General features: G+C 63.0%; 1 protein-coding gene across 1 annotated transcript in view; it reads right to left on the bottom strand.

The window, feature by feature from the left end:
• KIF21B (kinesin family member 21B) overlaps window positions 1-21141 on the bottom strand; it is a 41055-nt gene that overhangs the window by 12039 nt on the left and 7875 nt on the right. The window contains exons 2-21 of the mRNA XM_061185248.1: window positions 16581-16803; window positions 16132-16314; window positions 13714-13863; window positions 13495-13629; window positions 13077-13244; window positions 12673-12788; window positions 12016-12211; window positions 10728-10917; window positions 9887-9950; window positions 9608-9808; window positions 9192-9273; window positions 8768-8867; window positions 7813-8004; window positions 5922-6121; window positions 2593-2700; window positions 2074-2142; window positions 1468-1700; window positions 1167-1314; window positions 881-1075; window positions 693-794 (exon numbers count right to left, since the gene is read on the bottom strand). Of these exons, the coding sequence (XP_061041231.1) occupies window positions 693-794; window positions 881-1075; window positions 1167-1314; window positions 1468-1700; window positions 2074-2142; window positions 2593-2700; window positions 5922-6121; window positions 7813-8004; window positions 8768-8867; window positions 9192-9273; window positions 9608-9808; window positions 9887-9950; window positions 10728-10917; window positions 12016-12211; window positions 12673-12788; window positions 13077-13244; window positions 13495-13629; window positions 13714-13863; window positions 16132-16314; window positions 16581-16803 (3055 nt within the window). The remainder of the gene's footprint in view (window positions 1-692; window positions 795-880; window positions 1076-1166; window positions 1315-1467; window positions 1701-2073; window positions 2143-2592; window positions 2701-5921; window positions 6122-7812; window positions 8005-8767; window positions 8868-9191; window positions 9274-9607; window positions 9809-9886; window positions 9951-10727; window positions 10918-12015; window positions 12212-12672; window positions 12789-13076; window positions 13245-13494; window positions 13630-13713; window positions 13864-16131; window positions 16315-16580; window positions 16804-21141) is intronic.

Here is a 21141-nt window from a genome sequence, read left to right as displayed (position 1 = left end):
GCAGTAAACGTCTGCTGTTTAGGTCCCCCGGCCGCGGGGCTGGTCACGGCGGCCCCGGCAGAGGAACACGCTCCCGAGTCGCCAAGCAGAGCTGAGAGAGCTCCCTGGGGCGGGCGAGGGGTCAAGGCGGCCAGGCCCCTGCCCCTTCCCCGAGTTGCCCCGCAGGCACAGACCCTGGGGGAAGGAAGTCCCCACGGCCAGCGCTCAGTCGGGCAGAGGGGACAGGGGACCGACACAGGCCAAGGGATACCTTCTGCTCCTGCACGACGCCCCTGACCCCACCCCTGGGCGGAGCATGTCTGTCTGGTCCTGTTGCCCCACTGGAAGTGCGCGCGCGCGCGCGCGCGCGCGCGCGCGCGCGCACAGACACACACACACACACACACACACACACACACACACACACACGCTGCTCCCTCCACCTCCGCGGGCTCAGGCCCGGCCCTGCTGTGGATGGGCTCGCACCAGACGCTAGGGTCACCCCCGACGGAGGCCCTGCTGTGTGCCAGGCGCCACGCCAAGCCTCTGGCCCTGTCATCTCGTTAAAGCCGCGCGTGCAGCAAGCCATCCTGCGCTTTACAGCCTCAGCGCTTGCCCCCGCCTGTGAAGGCTGCTGCCGGGCGGCCGGGCCCCATGCTTGGTCACAGGGGTGCCTGCCTGCTGCGCCCTGCAGGAGGCGAGCCCCGGCCTACCTTGTCGATGGACGCCTTGAGGAAGTTGTCCAGCAGGAGGCGGGCTTCGGCCAGGGAGCAGGAGCTGATGACCACCGACGTGTCTGTGGAGTCCAGCTCCTCCTGGACCGGGAGGCGGAGGGCCCGCGTCACCAGGGCTGCCTCCCCCCGGGCCCAGGCGCCCTCCCGCTCCCCCGCCCCGCGGGCACCTTGGTCTCCTCCAGCTGCACAATGGTGGCCTGGCAGTCGCCGATGCTGTCGTTGATGTAGTCAATGTTGGCCGCCAGCACCTCGATCTCCTCTGCCAGCTCCTGCAGCCCCCTCTCCTCCTCCGGGCTCTCGGCCTGCAGCCGCTCCCGCTTCCTCCTCAACGCCTCCTGCAGGAGGGATAGCTCCTCCCTTTTCTGGGGGGAGGGAGGAGGCCTCAAGGCTGCTGCCCGGCCGGCCCTGCCCACGGGGGGGCTGGGGGACAGAGCCGGGCGGGGGGGGGCCCACCTTGATGAGCCGCTCCATGTCAGCCTCCAGGTTGACAATGGTCATCCTCTGCATGACGATGTCGACGATCCTCCGCTCCAGCGACTGCCACTTGAGCCTGGCGGCCTTACTGAAGCTCTGGCTGGCCCCCTTCTTCTGGAACTTCTTTCTGGGGGGCAGAGACAAAGAGGCAGGGGAAGGACCACCCTCAGCCTCTGCAGCTGCGTGGAGACTCCGACCCAGAGCCGACGGCCGAGGGGACCCTGGCGCTTGCCCCTCCCAGGCCCCGCCCGCACCGGCCAGGTGCCCCAGGCCGCCTCACCTGGCAGGGCGGGCGCCAGACATGGTGGGCGTGGGGTGGCTCCCCAAGAAGTGGCTGATCTTGCGGTCCAACTGGCGCACGATGCTGGAGACGGAGCGCGCCCCCGATTCGGCCTCGGACGAGGTGGTGCTGGCCGACACCTCGGTGCCCGAGTCCAGCATGGGTGGCTTTGGTCCCACGCGGCCCGCCACCCGCTCAGACATGGGCTTGGCCAGACGCCTCAGTGCAGAAACCTGGGGGCCCAGAGGAGCGGGACCCAGTGGACAGGGTGCCCCCAGCCCACGGAAAGGCCCAGGTTGGGGCGCGGGGCAGGGAGAATACAGGGCCGCTCCGTCCTGGCCTGGGTTTGGGACTGAGAAAGGTCCAAAGGGTCTCCAATGTGAAACGGACACAAAAGAGGCTCCCCGTCCTTTTTAAGAGTTAACCACTACGGCATCTGGACCAAAGGCTGCAGCCCACCCCCAGCCTCAGCACTCTAGCTGAGAAAGGCCCTCCCACGGGGGCCACCCCAAGTCAGCACGTGGCCAGGGGGAGCCGGGGCCACAGGGGGGCTGCTCTCAGGACAGGGGGGCAGGGCAGGGGCCACGGGGGAGGGGCCGGGCTCACCTCCTGGGTTTTCCTCTTCAGGACCATTTCCTGCTGCCGCTTCTGGGACTCCAGAGCCCGGATCTGAAACTGTGGGTGAGAGGAGAGGGTGGGGTCTACACTCAGGCCCTAAGCCCGTTCCACCCGGGCTGGCCCTGGAGGTGAGCGCCTTGTGCAGCCGAAACTCGCCGGTAAAGGGGACCCAGCGTTTGGGTCCCTTTCTCCACGAGGACACGTCTCTCGGCCTCTTCTCCCCACCGTGGGCGAGGAGCCTGGAGCAGAGGGCTGGGCCCGCCAGGCCTCCCTGCAGGGCTGGAAGCTGCTGGTGACCTGGGCAGGGTCCTACCCGGCGGTGGGCTCGAGGCCTGGCTCGGAAGCCCACGGGGACCGGGCTGGGCTCCTGCAGCCGTCCTGCCCTCCCGCGTAGGGCCGCGCCGCTCCTCGCCGCGCCACCGTCACCGCTTAGGCCCGCGTGGTCAGGAGGGGCGGCCGGGCAGGCGGGGAGGCGGGGGGCCCGGGGACCCTCGAGGCTGCCCTCACCTCCTGCCGCCGCTGCTCCTTCCTGAGCTGCGCGATCTCCCGGCTCCTCTTGGTCTCCACCAGCCGCCGCCGCTGTTGCTCCTCCCGCATCCGCTTCATCAGGGCCACCTGCGACAGGGCGGGGCGGGGGCGAGGCCGGGCCTGATGGTGGGGTTGAGGGGAGGCCCGAGGCCTGCGTGGAGGGGCTGGCCCGGAGGATGCCGGGCAGGGGCGGAAGCCACCAGGTGGCAGTGCCTCAGGGGGTCTGGCCCCACCTTGTCCACAGGAGTGAAGGTGTCCCACCACCTGGGCAACCTACCGAAAGGAGCGGCCTTACTGCCAGCCCAGCCGTGCAGGTGAGACCGCTCTGCAGGGTCCAGCCACGGCCCACAGTGCTCTGCTCACAGCCCCCGGTGGTCCTCACGCAGAGCCACTGCCGGTGCCCAGCCATTCTGGGACCAGCCTAAGCTGCTAGAGGCAAGTGGTCCTGCCTGGATGGAGCAGCGTTCTCTCTCCCACCCGCAGCTGAGCTGCCGGCGGGGCGCGTTCCGAGGCCAGGTTCTCACGGTGACGACAATAAAAACCAGCATCATTTACTGAGCCCACACTATATACCCAGCCCCGTCCTCATGATAATAATACGCGACAGGCGTTATCACTCCTATTTTACAAATAGGAAAGGAGTCTCAGAGAGACAAAATGACTTAAAGTCATAAAATCAGTAACGGGTGGCCAGACTTCCGGCCCAGGTCGCTTTGCTTCAAAATCCAGCTCTTACCACGGCTGTGGGGATGGCACCAGGGCAGGTCAGAGCAGAGCTCGTGACCAAGCACAGAGCCTGGAGCCGAGTTCTCGGAGGGCCGGCCAAAGGCTCAGAGAGCATCACCCGGGAGGCCAGAGGTGAGCCGGCACGATGGGGAGCCGTGCGCTGGGTCCTTGTAGCATCCACCCCCCTGGCCCCAGAGCACAGAGTGCAAAGTGCACAGGGGTCAGACTCCTTCCATGTGACGGCGCCATGAGAATCAGTTGCGGGCTGTCCCTCCTCTGCCACTGAGGCCTCAGACACCCCAGGAATGTCACCAGCCTGCCCTGAGGGCAGTTAAGAGAGGAAATGGCCCGGGAGGGAGGCTGGAAGGACTGCGCTGTCTTCTCCCTCAGAAGGCAGGCTGTGTCGGGGGGAAGCTACAGAGAGGAGGAGGGTTCCCTGCTGCTGGGCCTTTGGGGTCCAGAACAAATGCTCCCCCAAAGGGCTGGGGCTGACAAGAGAAGCCAAGCGTGGGCTGGAAGCGGACCCAAGCCCCGCCCACAGGGAGCTGCATGTACACTGAGACGGCGGCCCTCATATGGAGCCGGGGCCAGAGCCTTCCTGGGGAGGAACGTGTCTTTCTGGACAAAGGTCCATCTGTCCAACTCTGCCTGTGTGGCCGAGTCCCAGGGAGGTCATCACAGGGGTGGTGGTCTCAGAACGGGTGGGAACATTCCAGGCATGTGACAGCACAGCACCTGAGGCCAGCACTGTTCTGAGTGTCTCCTCTCCTTAGGCCACCTCTGTAAACCGCAGGGCCTGCCCCTGAACTGCGGTGGGAGGGTCTTGGGCACTGGCTCTCACGGCATCTGGTTAGAATCCTTGACTGCTGCCCTCGGTCCTTCTGACAGAAACCCTGGGCCCCTGCTGGGCACCCTGGGACAGCCCAAGGGTGCTCTGTTCAGCCTCTTTCCTAGGCTCACAAGGGCACAGTTAGCCGGGCAGAGCGGGGCCCCCGGCTGAAGGGCTGAGCAAGCTGAGATTGAAACCCGGGAACACGCAGGGACCCTCTGTCCTTCACACACATCCTGGGCATTATTATATTATTTTTCCAGGCTTCAGAGCCATAGAAGGGTCCTCCCTCATAGGGATCTACAGTAGGGTCACCTCCCGCTGAGATGACGGCCGGCCGGCACCAGCCAGGACCGCCTTGAGCGGTGTTAGCCACGGAGCCTCCAGGGAGACAGAGTTAGGACGCAGGCAGAGCCCCCAGAACGCTCCGGGAGCTGCAGAGTGTGCAGTGCAGCCCCCGAATGGGGACAACCAAGACCCTGGTCCCTCCCTCCTACCACCAGAGGGCGCCCGCTGACCCACGTCCCCCTCTTCCTCCTGCAGCCCGGGGCAGCATCTGCTGGTGGAGGTCCAGGGGCAAACCGGCTCCCTGGGGCCAGTGCAGGATGGACAGTCTGAGCAGAGCGAGACTGGCCCTTCTCCACCCTGGACAGGCTGACGGGCCCTGGATGTGTGGCCCAGGCGTGGCTGGGGACAGAGCCTGCCCAGGGGAGGTGGCTAGCCTGATGGCTGAGGGTCCACCTGTCAGAATCTGCATCATCACAGCATCACCTCTCTCCGCTGCACACTGGTCAACACCAGCCCAGTCGGGCAGTGAGGACGCAGTTACTATGGCACCAGGTGCTCCCCTCTGTGGGACCTGTTCCCAAGGCCAGCTGTCTGCAGCTCGCTGGGGTCCTGTCCCAGGGCCTGGTGCAGGGCTGCAGGGAGCTGGGGTACATGGGGGGCTGGGTCCAGGGCAGGAACGCGGAACAGGCAGCCAAGGGGACGGAGGACATAAAGGCAGCACGGATCTGCGGGCCCAGGCGGGAATGAGGACCCAGCCGGACGGGGAGGCAGAAGAGCCAGGAGCCAGGCTCGAGCGCCCTGGACGACGACGGCAACTGGAAAAGGGTGGCGGCAGAGAACTGAGTCTGAATCCCAGAGCTGCCCCAGGAGGCGGGAGTCACTCTCCAAGGAGCTGGCAGTGACACCTGGGCTGCTTTCTCCAGCTCCATCTCAGGACCGAATGCGGTCGTGGTGTTGGGGGACTGGCAGAGAGCCACATCCAATCGTCACTACATAGTTATTATTATCATGAGTACAGTCAAACGTGGCACAGGTGGGAGGCCTCACGTGCACTGCGTGTGGACTGGAGGCCACGGTGGTGGGGCGGGGTCCCTGGGGACCCTCTCCTGCCCCTCCAGGGGGAAAGGTGCTTTCACCCTGGACAACGCTCTAAGAGGACCGGGTCCAGGACCAGGATGGGGCTGAAACAGGCAATGTCGTGTGTCAAGACAAGCAGCCACGCTGACAGCGATGATTATTTTTAACACGGTAAGTGGGTCTGAAACTACACCCCTGCCCCACCCAGCCCCCTTTTGCCGCCTTCATCTCGGCCCCGCCCCCAATTTGGCGTCACCCCAGCCCCGCCCCCACCTTGGCCCGCCCCGCTCCCACCTTGGCCCCGCCCCCACCTTGGCCCCGCCCCCACCTTGGCCCCGCCCCCGCCCCACCTTGGCCCCGCCCCGCCCCGCCCCGCCCCCGCCCCCACCTTGGCCTTCTTCATCTCGGCCACCTCGGCCTGCAGCTTCTTGAGCTCCCTCTCATAGCGAGACTGGTTCTTGAGCAGCCGCGCGTGCTCCTTCTGCGCGGCCTGCAGCTTCTGCAGGTCCCGGTTCATCTCCCGCAGCCTCTTCTCATAGTCCGCCTTGATCTTGTTGGCCTTCTCCTCCGTGTAGCACTCCATGGTACCTGCGTGCAGCGGGGCAGGGTCTGCGCAGGTCCCTGGGCCCCAGTGCCCGGGCAGCCTGGGCTCCAGTGTCGGGGCGTGACGTGGGCGAGTCACACCCTCCTCCGCCCGCTCCTTCGTGTGAACAAGGAGGGGCTCGGACTAGGAGACGCCCAAGGGCATTCTAGGGACCTCGAAGGGGTGACTTCATCCTGAGATCTCTGAGCCCCTGCTCGTCAGCTTGCCATGAGGGGCCTGAGGACCACTCCCGCTGGCTCGGTTCTGACCCGTGATTGGAGGAAAGGGCCGGGACCAATGGGAAGGGGAAGAGTTAGCAAGAGAAGACAGAGTGAGTGGGCTCGGGGAGAAGGAGCGACCTGGTTCTCCACCCTTGACCTTTCCTACCTGAACTGCCAACGTCTAACAGACATGGCAAACTAGCAGGTGCAAGCCCACCTCCTCAACCTCCACCCCCTCACCCAGCAGTCTTCCCCATCTCAGTGTCTCATCACGTCCTTCCAGAAGCTCCCTCCCTGGAGGCATCTTTGGCTCCCTTCTCTTAATCCCCCACCAACCAATCAACAAAGGCTTTCATTTCCATCTTCAAAATGGATCCAGAATACAACCACTTCTCACTTCCTCCTGTCCAAACCATCTCTCACCAGGACCTTTATAAGAGTTTCCTAACTGGTCTCAAGCTTCCACTTTTGCTTCCCTGCACAGTAGCCAAAGCGATCTTGCCAGAATGCTTTCAAAATTTACATCACGCCCCTTAAAACCCCACACTTCCCATGTCCCTCAGAGAATAAGACAAAAATCCTAAAATGACTGACACACCTGGTCCGACATTTCTCCTCTGATCTCCTTGACTGCTAGTGTCCCCTCACACCGTGCTCCAGCCGTCGGGGCCCTCGTCATGCCACCAACACGCTCGGTGCACGCCTGCCTCGGGGCCTTGGTATCTTCTGTTCCCTCTGCCTGCAATGCTCTTCCCCTCACTCATTCTCTCCAGCACTATCTCACCTCCTTCAAGTCTTTGCTCAGATGCCAGCTTCTCAGCAAAGTCTCCCACGACCATCCTTCTCAACACGCCCACCCCCTCCCCAGCACACCTTGCCCCCTTCCCTGCTGCATTCTTCCACGACACTTATCACCCCCTGACATGCTATAGGATCTGCCACTTATCTTATTTACGTCTGTCTCTCCCCACTAGAACGTGCACTCCAAAATCTCTAGCATCTAGAACAAGGACCGCTCTGCAAGACGCACTCAATGCATGTTTGCTGAGAAAGTGAACGAATGAGTGGATGAGTGAGTGAGTAATGGGATGAAGGGGCTGAGAGCCATGTAAGGAAGATACATTGTGAGAAGCAGACTTGTAAATGCGATCAAAGGAAACACCCAAGGAGCAAATTCAGGAAGAAAGGCTGAGGGAGTTCACCTTCATGGGCCTGGAGACAGGATTCTAATACTTAAGGCGATGGTAAAAATAATAGAAAGGATAAACTGAGAACGTAGCAAAGGGACCAGAGTTGGACCCAAGAACTTTCTGACTGTGGGTCTAAGTGCACAGTCCAAGGTCAGAATGCCCCGCCCAGAGGCCCAGGTAACCCGGTGGTGCCGTTCTGACGGGGAGGGGCCCGGGGAGGGGGGGGGTGTGGCGGGTACGGGGCGGGGCTTCGCGGGGGCGGGGCTTCGCGGGGCAGGGCCTCACTGAGGTTCTGCAGCACGCGGTCCCGCTCCAGCTGCGTGTCCCGGATCTTGTTCTGCAGCAGGATCAGCTTCTCCTCGTACTGGTGCTTGAGCGTCTGGAGCCGCCGCTGGCTGTTCTCCAGCTCGTCAATCAGCTTCTGCTTGATTTCGATCTCGCACGTCAGGTCGGCCAGGTCAGCCTGGTAGTTCACCTCTGTGGGGGCAGAGACAGGCTGGACCGGGTGCCAGGGGCGTGGTGGAGGGGACGGGCCTTCCCCTGGCCAGCCGGGACCACTCAGTGACCAGTGGCGAGAGGAAGCGACACATCCCATGGTGGGAAGGTGCTGCCAGGTGGCAACACCCTTAAAGAGCTGCCCGGGAAGTGCAGGCCTGGGCCCGGGAGCTATGGGGGACCAGGCGTCCCACCCACCCCTGCTGTGCCCCAGAGGCTGATGCCCACTCGCTGTGGACGACCTGGGAGCCAGCAGGGCTGGAGGAGGGAGAGGACCCAGAGCAGCCAGCAGGACTCGGGGTCAGAGCAGAGCTGAGGGACACACGTCCCGTTTAGAGGAGTGGGCTTCAGACCAGCCAGACGTAGGTCCAAGGCCCAGCTCTGCATCTCCCACACTGGGGCAGGCCACCAACCCTCGTGAGCTTGGGAGGAGTCCTAACACCTCCGTCCAGGGTGGCTGTGAGGATGCAGGGGCCAGGCACGTGGTGGGCAGAGCTCACCTCAGTGCCCGGCACCAGTGGGTGCCCAGGGAGAGTTTGCTGCTGCCATCGCATCCCTGTCGTTTCTGCTACCACTGGGTTCACGCCTGAGCTCGGCCGGGACACCCACTGCCCCGAGCAGTTTCTCTGGGCCTTCGTGGCAGGCAGCCCCGCCCAGGAGCAGCCCCGCCCAGGAGCATCCGCGCCCTGGAGCACCCCCGCGCCGGGCACCCCGCCCAGGAGCACCCCCGCCCCGGAGCACGCACCCTTCTCCTCGGGGTCGGAGTCCGAGTCCACCAGGCTCTCCTCGCTGCCCGAGTCCTCATCCTCCTCCTCACAGCCGCTCTCCTCCGGCTCCTCGTCCTCCTGGGCACCAGGCACCGTCAGGAGGGTGGGGAGTGGGTGGGTCACGGTGCTGGGGGGACCTCGGCTCACCCTCCCTCCTGGGAGAGTCCCATCCACTCCTCCCAAAGCCTGGGCAGAGCCCCTCTGTAGAAGCCTCCTGCCCCCATCACCCAACTGGGAGGAGGGGCTGAAGGATGGACAGCACCATGGTGACCAGTCAACTACCAGGAGGCATAAGGATCAACTGGAGGCTGACCCCAGCCCCTCCCCGGCACCAGGATGTCATGGGGACCCTCACCCCGGCAGGGACATGGGGGTAGCCCCAGGTGGGCGGGGGACCCTCACCTCCTCAGCCTCATTGTCATCGGTCTCCTCGCTGTTCTCCTGTTGGAGTTTTGCCCTCTTTTTGAAGGCTTCCTTCTCTGGGCTGCCCAGGAGTGAAGGGTGGACCAGTTAGGGGACTAACCTGCCTTCAGTGTGTGGGGGGGGCGGGGGCAAGAGCGCCTCGTCTCTAGGGCCCTGTAGGGGGCTGGGCTCCGGTTCTGCAGGGATCCACTGCTCTCCCCTGGCCCCCAACTCAGAATGAACCCTGGGTGGACTCCACCCTCCCTCTCCTCGGGGAAAGCCCAGCGTCAGAGGAAGGTGGGAGGCTTCTGCCCACAAACCAGACCCGCCCACTGAGTCCCCAGGTCACCCGGGGTACGCACAGCCCCTGCTGGGCACGGGGTACTGGGGGCCGCCTGGGGGGAGCCTCCCCTCACCTCTTTCTCCGCTGCCTGACCTCCTTCTTCTTGAGCCTCTCCAGGTCCTGCTTGGCTCGGCGGATGACCTCAGAGGCGTCCTCCATGGAGCTGGTCGGGACGACCGGGGACGCGCCCAGGGAGTAGGGACCCCGGGTCGAGGCCCGAGAGAGGCTGCGACGCAGGGACTCGTTCATGGCCTCGCTCTCCAGGAGCTTGGTCCTGCGGAAGGGAGGGTGGGGGGCAGGTGAGCAGCACTGCCTCGGCCCCGGGCTCCCCGGTGTGCAGGGGCTCACTCACCGCAACTCCTCAATCTCCCGGATGTAATTCTGGATCAGAGCACCGATGGCCTCGTTGCCGTCTCCTGAGGGGGTGGCAGGGAGGAAGAACAGTTAAGAAGATAGTAAGTACAGCGAGGACCTTAGCTCCAAGCTGGTGGTCTTGTATCAGTGCCTCCAACAGGGCCTTTTTCAAGGAGGAATCTATCAAAGAGGGACTTGTCTGTGGGCGCAGAGACACACAGGCGCAGCTGGTAACAGCGAGACTGGAAACAAGCAAATATCCATCAATAGAGGCTGTTATGATAAATTATTCGTCGCCATCACATATGGAACACTGTGCAGCTGAAGAGAATTAAGTAGGCTTGTATGTTTTTAATACGGAAAGATCCCGGGACTTCCCTGTGGTGCAGTGGTTAAGAATCCGCCTGCCAATGCAGGGGACACGGGTTCCAGCCCTGGTCCGGGAAGATCCCACATGCCACGGAGCAACTAAGCCCGTGCGCCACAACTACTGAGCCTGCGCTCTAGAGCCCGCGCGCCTAGAGCCCGTGCTCCACAACAAGAGAAGCCACCGCAGCGAGAAGCACCGCAACGAAGAGTAGCCCCCGCTCGCCGCAACTAGAGAAAGCCCGCGCGCAGCAACGAAGACCCAACGCAGCCAAAAGTAATAATAATTTAAAAAAATACAGAAAGATCCCTACGGCATAATGCTAAGTGGAAAGGGAGTCACAGGACAATACATATGATCGCATTTTCAGAGAAAGAAAACGCCGCCCTGCACACCCCACGTCCCGGGCTGGGTGTGGGGTGGAGGGCCCAGCCCGCCCGCGCTCGGAGCCAGCCTGGCGCACCTGACTCACCGGCCTTGGCCAGGAGCAGGTTGGCCTCCTGGCTCATGAGCTGGGTGACGCGGTTGTTGATGGCGTCGATGGCCTCCTGCATGGCCTTGACCCGCAGGCGCAGCGCCCCGTTCTCCTTCTGCAGCATCGCGTTCTCCCGGAACAGGTCACTGTAGCCCTCGGCGCCATCCTCCCCGATCACCCTCTTGCCCTGGGAGGAGGGGCGGGGGGAGGGGTCAGGGGCGGGGAGGGGGGGATGATACTCTTCCCCGCCACCCCCGCCCCGGCCCCTCCCTCGGCCTGGCGGCCCTGCCAACCTCCCAGCGCTCAGAAACCTGCCGTGGCCCCAGTGACAACAAAAAGTCCACATTTTGTGACCAGCCACTCCAGGCCACTGCGTTCTCACTCCACCTCCCTCTCCACTGCTCACCTTCCTGTCTCCCCAGACATGAACCCGAGGGTCGGAACCCAAAGGGCCCCAGTGGTTGGCACGAAGGAGGAAGGCAGTCTGGGTGTGAGACTACACGGAGGGGTGGGCATTGGAGCACAGAGTCGCACTCAGTCTAAAAGGGGCAGCCACTTGGGCCACTCCAGCCAGCCCGGTGCCAGATTGTTACATCTTCAAATTTTTAAAGAAAAACGGAAACTCCCTGATTTTCAGAAAGCACGACAACTACGTTGCATTCTTTTAAAGCAAAGGGCGAGTCAAACCAAAACCCACTTGTGTGCTAGGTTCGGGCCAGGGGCCACGGCTGGTGACTTTTGCCTCAGTCACATAGAATGGGACGCTCCCCCAAAGGCACTCGTTTTTCCTGTCTCTGTTCCTTTGCACGTGGCTTGTTGGCATCCTAGGACACCTGCTCCACTTCCTTTTGCTGGTATCTCATTCATTCCTCAAGATCCTATAAAAGGTCCCCTCCTCCATGAGGCCCTCCCTGACCACCTGAGCAAGGAGGGCCAACCCTCTCCCCTGCAGCATCCCCCAGGCATGCTGGACCACTCACGTGGTCCCCATCAACTCTCCTCATCCTGTGCCGCAGCTTAGAGTCTTATCTGGTCCAACACGGCATATTCAGCAGACGGGAAACCCCAGCAGAGCGTCTGCCCTACACATGAGATCTATGCAACCAGGGGTGTGCTCTTCCTTCTCTTATATTCTAAGCCCTGAGGGCTCCGACTTCGTATGCGCAGGTCACCCACCAGGTGAGCCCGGCACTGGGTGCCGTGGCTGGCACATGGCGATGCCCAGGGCACGGGGAGGCCCGGTGTGGGGGGTGGGGGGGGTGGGGGGGTGGGGGGGCCCGCTCACCGCCTTGTACTCCATCAGCTCCATCTGCAGGCGCGCAATCTCGGCCCGCAGTGCGCTGATCTGCTGGCTGGTCTTGTCCTGGTTCACCACCACCTTGTTCTTGATGTTGCGGGCTCGGTTGGCGTATTTGAGCGTGTTGAGCGTCTCCATGAAGTCCCGGTCAGAGGGGCTCACGCAGGCGATCATGATGGTCTGGCTGGGGAACATGGGGCGGTGGGGTGGGGAGTGAGGGACAAGGGCATGGCCGGTCCAGGAGCATCACTTCAGAGCGGATCCCGCTCCCGCCTGGAAGCCCTAAGGACCTGGGCAGAACCTGGGACGTGGGGATCCGGACTACCTAGCCCAGGTTTCCACTCCAACAGTGGTGACCACAGCGAGGGAGGCCGTGATGTGTCATCGCCGAAATCATGGACCTGAGTGTCCTTAGTGTCCCCGTCTATTTTCCCCTTTGGGCTCTAGCACCTCCTTAGGACTATCCCTCCCTGCTTTGCAGACGAGAAAGCTGGGTCCGACCGTAGTGGCCGACGGGCACCTCGAGGCCTGCGGCCCACAGGGGCGGGAGGGCCCCCTGTCCACTGGGCCTTCTGGCTCCGACCCTCCCACCAGTGTGCCCCTGCGCCTTCACCCCTGTCCCTCCCTGGGGTGGTGGGCGGGTACCTGTTGCCGCCCAGCGAGTCCTGGAGGAGCCGGGTGAGCTTGGAGTCCCTGTAGGGCACGTGCACCACTTTCTTGCTCTGGTCCCCCAAGGCGCTGATCACGTTGCCCAAGGCCAGCTGCGGGAGACAGGCGGTGCTCGCTCGAGAGCACTCAGGGAGGGAGGGGGGTGGGGACCAGCGACTGGGGAGCCGCAGGACCTGCCCCGCTGACCCCAGCAGCCCTCAGGCTCCCTGAGGGTTTAAAGGCAGATGTGATGGTTGGTGACGTCAGGTCTTCGGGGACAGGGGGAGGGGGAAGGCCCAGAGGCCCAACAGTAGTGACATATGGGGCTCCGGCCAGTAACCGGCCCAAGGGGGGCCTGGGGAGGGTCTGAGGCTGAGCCCTGCTGGCCGCCGCGTGCCTACCAGGCCACAGTTGATGGAGATGCCCTCCTTGGCCCGCTCGCCTGTGGCCCCCGTCCGCTTCAGCCGCTCTGAGCCCGCCAGGTCCACAAAGTGAAACTTGGCGGTGAGCGTCTCATACTCGCCCGAGGGAGCGGTGCCGTCGGGAAGCCCGGTCACGGCCTCGTTCACCTGCAGGGAAGTGGGCGTGTGACTCCCGGCCCCCGCCCACCTTGGGCTCCTCTGCTCTCAGCCCCTGCCCTCGGGATTCGGGGTGCAGCGTGGCTGGGGGGCTCACACACACAGCGCATCTGACTGCGTGCACGTGCTGGTTCTCCCCCCGTGAGAAAAAGAAAGGTCTGCAAGCCGGCAGGGTGACCCGAACCCCCAGAGCCCGGGCTCCGTCCCCACCCTGCCCTCCGACACGCCGCGGGCTGCTCACCAGGTCGGGCCGGGTGCACAGGCGCATCTGGCACACGTGGATGGTGAAGATGGCGTGGGAGCGGGAGCTCTGCACGTTCATCTGGGTGCTGGCCGTGGTGCGTGACAGGGCGCCCTGCTTCAGGCACTGGATCAGCTGGGGAGGGCAGACGTGAGGACCAGCTGGCTGCAAAGCCCGGCCCCCAGCCCCCAGCCCCCGGGCGGCTCCTCAGATGCTCACCTCCTCCTGGGAGCTGATGAGGCGGGAGGTGACGCCCGTGGTGTAGATGCCGCCGTTGGCGTCCTCATGGATCTTGATGTTGGACCTGCGGTGGCGGGCGTCAGGGTCACGGGCGCTGTCGAAGAGGTCGAGGATCTCCTCGTTGTAGAGCTGTGCGGGCAGAAGACAGCCGCTGGGTGCAGGTGGGTGCGGAGGGGTTCCCGGGGCTCTCTCGTGTCACAGGTCAGCTCTGCTTTGCAGGTGTGGAAACCAGGCTCTGGGAGGCTACCTGGCCACCCCTGGCCCTCTCTGGGCTCCGGCTCCGGGATCTTTCCCCTGGACAGGGTAGGGCAGCTGGGCCCCAGGGAGAGCTATCCTGAGAGCCCTTCCACTCCCCAAGGAAGTGGCACCCAGCGCTCAGCCCTGGTGGGGGGCTAAGGACCTGGTGGGGACAAGGGGACTCCAGTCCTCACGTAGACGAACAGCATGTGACGTGGTTGGGGCGGAGCCTGGGATGTTACAGGGCGGGAAGGGGAGGTGGGGGTGTGGCTCCAGGAGGGAGGGGAGGTGGGACTCAGTGGAGAGCTGAGCAGCGCCCTAACCGATCCCCATGGTCCCTGGGGGCTGAGAAATGTGGGATGGAGGGCAGCCTGGGGACGCCACCATGGGAGGTGGCCTGGCCAGGAGCATCACCCCATTTCAGATGGTCTCAGGCTTGCAGACTCTTGTGTTTGGAGTTGCTGGCAGGGAAAGTTTCACCTGCTGGAATTTTCACCCTGCAGGGAGCTGGGGCCGGGGAGCAGGAGGGATGGGGCAGCCGGTCAGCAGCCAACAGAATCCCGTGGGGGGAGGGGGCAGGCCACAGCCCTCAGACATCCGAGGCTTTGATGGCCTTAAAGGGACAGAAATACCCCACAGGAAGGGGAAGAGGAAACGGAAGGGACCGGTGCAGACATGGGGGCCTTGGTGTCTGTCTGTCTGTTGGGACAGATGCACGGCATCATTTAACCCCTTGTGGGTCGCCCTTTGGCATGGGTTTTCTAGGTACTGAACTGCTCTTTGGGGCTCTCTATGGCAAAAGGATGGAGAAAGGAAAAAACAAAGAGATGAGGAAGCTTATAGAAATACACAGCATAGAACACGCATACACACAAACACATACACATAGACACACAGACACACACATACACATATATGCACACACACCTACACACATACACATACGCACAAACACATGCAGACATACACAGACGCACACATATACACATGCCTACACACATACACAAACATGCACCTACACACATCTACACATACATATACACACAAACACATACACACAGACATACACAGACACACAGACACATACACATGCCTACACATACACACACATACACATATATGCACATACACACATATACACACACAGAGGCAGACTCTTTATCAGAAGCAAAAGTCCAGAAGAGCAAAGAGAAACTCTCAAGTCTACAGTACAGGTCCCCTAAGGGGAAAGCAGCCACGCTGCAGGCCCAGGAGGGAGCCACGCTGGGGCCGGGGGTGGTGGGACATGAGACCTGGGGAGGGCTGGGGCCACACCTCTCCCCCCGAGGACAACCTGGGTGCAGTCTGAGCCCAGGGTGGCTCCACACCCAGCGAACGTCCCAGGGCCGGGGGTCCGTGGGCTGGAGTTTGGACACTGGGAACTGGAGCTGCCCGGTCCAGCTGTGCTAGAGCAGGAGCCTGGTGACACTGGGCCTCATGAGAAGTACCCAGGCCCACTGGTCTTCCTGGAGACGCTTCTGAGAGGCCCCTTGGCAGACCAGAGGTCCCCTCCCCACCCCCAAAGCCCCTAGCTGCCGCGGTCCCTGGGCTCGGCACCCGGACATCCTCCCAAGGAGAGGCAGGGCCAGATGCCAGAAAGGCCCCTCAGGAGGACCTTCCTGCCCTGGGGTTAGAGAAGGCTCAGAGGGTCAGGAAGGACCTCAGCCAGAAAGGGACAGGGCAGGCCGCTCTGAGGCTGGGGAGGACCCAGCAGAGGCCAGAAGGGGCGAGAACTAGAGTCTCACTGTGTGCTGGGCACGTACTTCCTCATCATCCCCTGAAACCCCTAGGAAATAGGTGTCATCACCCCCATTTTGCAGAGTGGTGAAATGACTTGCCCAAGGTCACGCATCTGGTACGTGTCGGAGCTGTAATCAGTCAGGGTTGGAAGAGCTCCTACAGGCTCTCACTGACTCAAGCTCCGTCTGAGGCAGCGAGCCCCTTCAGTGTCCCACCAGGTGGTCCTCCGGCTCTGGCGGGGATATTTCCAGCAGCGGGAAGCTCATCACATGCAGATGCCTCCCTGGCTCCCCAGGCTCTTCCTGCGGCCCTGGCAGGGAGCCCAGCTTCCAGGTCTTGCTGCCCTCGTCTCCCTCCAGCCCACCCACAAGGCCACGGTACCTCCAGGAACTGGGCGCTGACTTTGAACTCGGGCCCAGCCACACCCTGCTCCTGTGCCCGCCGCTTGCGCTCAGCGATGCCCCCAAAGAGGTGCGCGATGGCCCTCGGGATGATGCCCTGCTCCTCCTCCGCCATCGCCACATCGAAACCGGTGCCCATAGTGTATGTCTTCCCGGCCCCCGTCTGCGTTGGCAAAGATGGAAGGAGGGTGTTATCCAGCACCCTGGGGGTGCCAGCGAGCCCCAGACCCTGGCTGCGTCCCCCTCATTTACCTCCCAGCCTGGGTCCCTGCCCGGCCTGGTCCCAAAGCCACAGCCAGCAACGCAGCAGCACCCTCGGACCACAGACAAAACTGCAGCTGCGTCTCAGCTGCTCCAAGGGCGGCTCTCTCTCCCATCAGACAGGGAGCCCGGGGCTACAGTGGCTGTAGGTGGGAGGAAGTAGCTTACCTGCCCATAGGCCAGCACCGTGGCATTGTAGCCCGCGAAGCAGCCCTCCACGAGCTTGCTCACGCAGGTAGAGTAAACCTGCTCCTGCCAGGTGTCCAGGTCGAAGACGAAGTCATAGGTGAAGGCCTTGTCCTTCCCCAGGAGGACCTGGGGCTCCCCCGGGGTGACCGAGGTGCAGATGTGGCAGCCCTCAATCTTCTCTTTTGACAGCTGGGGCCGGATCCTGCCCGGGGTGGGGGGAGTCCTGGGTCAGACCCAGCTGCGGGGGGACTGCAGCCACCCTCCTCCCCGTCCTGCCGCCAAGCATCCACTCCCCCAGGCCCCTCCTGCCCCACAAGCGGGAGGAGAAGGAAGGAAACTAGGATGAGGGCAGCTTTGTAATACTACACTAACAATAACAGTAATAGTAACATCAACACCCCCCAAAGCAGCAGCTGCTAACATTTTATGAGCACTCTATGTATCCAATCTATGTTAAAGGTATTTTACCTAAATGAATTCATGTATTCTTTACCATAAACCGGCGAGGTATGTATTATATGCCTGATTTTACAGATGAGAAAACAGAAGCTGGGAGAGTTTAAATGACTCGCCCAAGGTCGTGTAACGGATCATGACAGGTCTGACTGACATTAAAGCACACGCTCCCAACTGGAGCGTGTGAGTCCGTTCCACAGAGCAGGGGAGAGAAGGCAGCTGGCCCCCTTCTGGGCAGGCAAAGCCCAAGACCAGGGAGGGGAAGGAAGGGCGAGGCCTGGCTGCCCCCACCCGGGGCTGCGTTCCGCAGGAGACCAGCGTCTCTGCCCAGGCCTGCGGGGGCTGCAGGGATCCCCCAGCTCAGGACCCGCCCCCTCTACCAGATGCCGGAGGAACAGTCTCAGGCACAAGCTCTTTCCTCTCAGGGAGCCAAGGGGGCCGGACCAGGCACAGCCCTGCAGAGCAGGTCCAGGCAAAAGTTGGAGAAAGGCAGGGACCTCCAGCAGGGGCACGAGCCACAGGAGGGGCCACATCCCAGACCCTGGGGGCTCCCCGGAAAAGAGGAAGGGAAGCGGCATCAGGGCTAAGGGGGGGCGCAGCCTTGGACAGGGCCGTCTCCATGTGCCGCCCCTTCCCCTCTTCCAAGCAGCCACTGCCGGAGGAGGTCCCCATGGCAACCAAGTGTGAGTCAGTGAGCATGCGTGTGTCGGGATTGGCAGGGAGCACCTCCTGATGCCTAAAGTAAGGCGGGGGGTAGGCTCCGCCGCTCGTGGGCTCACAAAGCCAGCCCCTCTGCCGGGCTCTCACAATGAGCTGCTTGTCAGCATCCCTCTCCCTAAGCCAACATTTACCAGGAGAAGAAAAGAGTGCGAGGGCCAGGCCGGCAGGCGTCCAGGACCTCGGGGCGCCTCGCTGCAGAGCCGGGCCCTCCAAGCCGCCATCCTGTCCCTGTGCCCGGCTGTCCAGCCCCCGAGGCCCCTCAGAGCTGCAGGCCAGGTGAGGTGCTCACCTGGGCCTGCTACCTGCACTTTGCTGCGAGGGGATTAAAGAGGCCGGGGGAGCAGGTGGTTAGAACCCCAGGCCCAGTTCACACCCAAGGATGGTGGCCTGGCCTTCCTTCAGCAGCCTTTCCCCTGAGGTGTGGACAGGTCCTCACACCATGGAGGCTGCCAGGTCCGGACGTCCAAGGAGGCTATCACCCCCTCCCCCTAGCCAGCTGTTCCGGGCCAGGCTGTAGTGAGAATCCAGCTTCTCAGTACCCCCCAGACTGGTTTCTGGCTGGGAAGGGAGCTGTGGATTCCACTCATCCTTTCTGCACCTGCAGACCAGAAACCTGACCTGCCAGTAAGACGCCCAGGCTGCAGCGCTCCCACCTGGACCGCCGGTGGTGGCAGCCGACACGCATGACCGAGGGGGACGCTGTGGTCCCCACCGTGGATGAGGAAATAGCTGGTGCCCGGCCAGTCGCAGGCAGCAGGGGCAGCAGGGTCTGAGCCCGGGCGGTACGTGCTCTGCTGCTTCGATGCTCCTGTGCTTCATGTGGCTGAGGGGCAGGGCCCAGCGTGCCAGGCAGTGACCTCAGAGGGGACCGGGCATCGGGCAGGAAATCAGGAGCTCGGGCCCGTGGGGCCCAGGGTGTCCAGGGCTCCCAGGGGGACCAGGGGCCTGGCGGGGGGCAGCCTCTGGGGCCCCTCCAGCTTTGCTGGCCGGCACCAGCTCCCAAAGACGCCCTCCCTGCCACGTGGGCTGCTTGCGATGGGATTTCTGGATCCAGTTCAAACACCATTTAATTACCACAGGCAGATGGCAATGCTGGTGATTGGAGGAAATCGAATCAGGGTCCCGGGAGACAGTGGGAGCAGGGGAGGGGGCAGCAGCCCTGCCGGGCAGAGCCAGTTGACACGGGGCCAGCTTCTGCTCCGCCCACCAGCCCCCAGACCAAGAGGGTGGCCAGAAGAGCAGTCTAGGAGACAGGGCGTAGAGGAGGGACCCCAGGTGTCGCGGGGTCAGCCAGGCATTCACCCTGGGACCCTCCAGAGCCTGGCACATCCTGGTGTGGGGTCCTCTGGGGGTCAGAGAGCCAGCCCCACACGGGCCCATTCTACGCACCAGTGTGCTTGGCAGGCATGACGGGTGAGTACTGTTACCCAGAGAATGGGGTACCAGCTGGGAGACAGAGGACACGGGCCCAGGATGAGTCACTAGTTCCCAAAGCCACTGACCGGGACGAGGAGGGCGGCGTGTTAGTCCCAGGAATGGGCCTTGAATGAGTAACTGGAGATGGCAGCAGAGAGAATGAAGATTGCATGGATGCTTTCCATGGGCAGGTGCTGGGCCAGGCACCTGCCACGGACCACCTCACTTAAGGGAGGTGATGAGCTAGGGATTTCAACGCCCATTGTCCAGAGAGGAAAGTCGAGGCTTGAAGCAGTTGAGTCACACACAGTAAATACAGGGAAGCTGGGAGTCTGAAACCTGCGGCTTCTCCGCTTGTCCAGCTGCCTCCTGCCCGGGAAACTCAATGTCTAGATGGATATATAAACTCCCTCCACGCATCACCATTAGGGGCAGGAGGCAGCCGGGGGGAGTCCTACCACAGCCTCACATATGCGCCAGGCTGGGCTCCGGCGCCCAGCCTTCAAGGCACAGTCCAGCGGGGGCGAGCGTCCTGGGGCTCCTGCCCACCACACCTTGCCCAGTGGAGAATCTGAACCCAGGCCCTGCAGGCGGGAGATAAAAGACGGGCCCTGGACAAGCCCCTGCCCCATCCTCCTGTGGTCCAGGAGCCCCCGCTTCCTCCTGTGTCATCTGGACAACCTCTTCCCAGTTTTAACTTTCTAAGAACTCCATCGCCCTCCCCTCCGGCAGCTCCTGTCCCGGCCCCGCCTGGGGTGAGGTCACTTCTGTGGGCTGCCCTTAGAGCTAGTGGCCCTCCGCCAGCATCACCACCCCAGATGAGGGGAAGGAGGCAGCTTCCGGCTATGCAGGGTGGCAGGATGGCAGGATGGCACCACTCCCAGCCCTGTTCCTCCCTTGGGGCGCGGGCGGGAGGTCAGGGGTGGGAACCAGGTTCCAGGGTCTTGCCAGTAAACCATGGACGCTGGGTGCTGTGCACCAGATGCAGGGCCGGGGTGAGGTGAGTGAGGTATTCGCCTCAAGTGCAAAATTTAAGGGAGCATGAAAAAACTCAGTAATCAAGATAAATCATGATTTAATGCAATATTTGGAAACTCAAATTGGCAAACCGTGCTGCCTGTTTTGGTCAAAGTTTTGTGGACCCCACGTCCAGTATCATTTCTGTCCAGAGACCCCCCTGAATGTCACCCACGGGCACCTCACCCCAAGCCCCATCCCCCCCAAACCTCCCCCATCCCTCCTCCAGGTCCTGCAGGGGGAGGGCGGGCGGACGGCCCCACTATAAAGGCCCGGAATCTCCCAGAACAGAGCCCGGTCTATTCGCCACTTGGCAACCCGCAGAGAGGGCGGTGGGAGGGGGAGGGGGTGGGACGGGGGCGCGGAGGAAGGGCCGGCGCTAGCTCTTCGGAGGCGGGATCTGGCCCAGGGTCCTCGGTGCGCAACGGGGCGGGAGCTGGGGTGCTGTGGCTGGTGATTTTAGTATCTGTCCACGCACGCTGGCGCAGAGGGACTGCGGGCGCTCGGGGCCGCCCCCACACGGGCTGGTGCTCCAGGCGGGGGACAGAGGCCGCCAGCCCGAGCCCAGGCCTGCGGCAGCCGCTGAGCTCAGCGGTCCCTGGGCTCTTCGGCGAGCCGGCCCAGGGCAGGGCGAAAAGGGCGGACAGAGGAGACAGGCAGACCCGGGGGATGCTGATACCGCCCGGGAGGAAAAGTCCCTCCCTCAAGGGGTAGCCGACCGGAGCCCCACACCCCACCCCGTCCTCGGTGACATCACACAAAGCCGGCCAATCATAGCCCAGGGCTCCGCCCAGTAACCTCGGGCTGGGGGAGGGGCGGTGGGTGTAGCTCAGCTTCTCAGGTGAAATCCGTCCTGCCCAATCAGCTGCCTCCGGTCCCTCCTTTGATCCCTCATTGACCTGCCCCCAAATCTTTGCCCAAAATTCCTAGG

This window comes from Eubalaena glacialis, chromosome 3 (genome assembly GCF_028564815.1).
Source record: "Eubalaena glacialis isolate mEubGla1 chromosome 3, mEubGla1.1.hap2.+ XY, whole genome shotgun sequence".
NCBI classification, from domain to species: domain Eukaryota; kingdom Metazoa; phylum Chordata; class Mammalia; order Artiodactyla; family Balaenidae; genus Eubalaena; species Eubalaena glacialis.
Note: the sequence above shows the minus strand (reverse complement) of the source record. Positions and strands in the feature narration are given on the sequence as shown.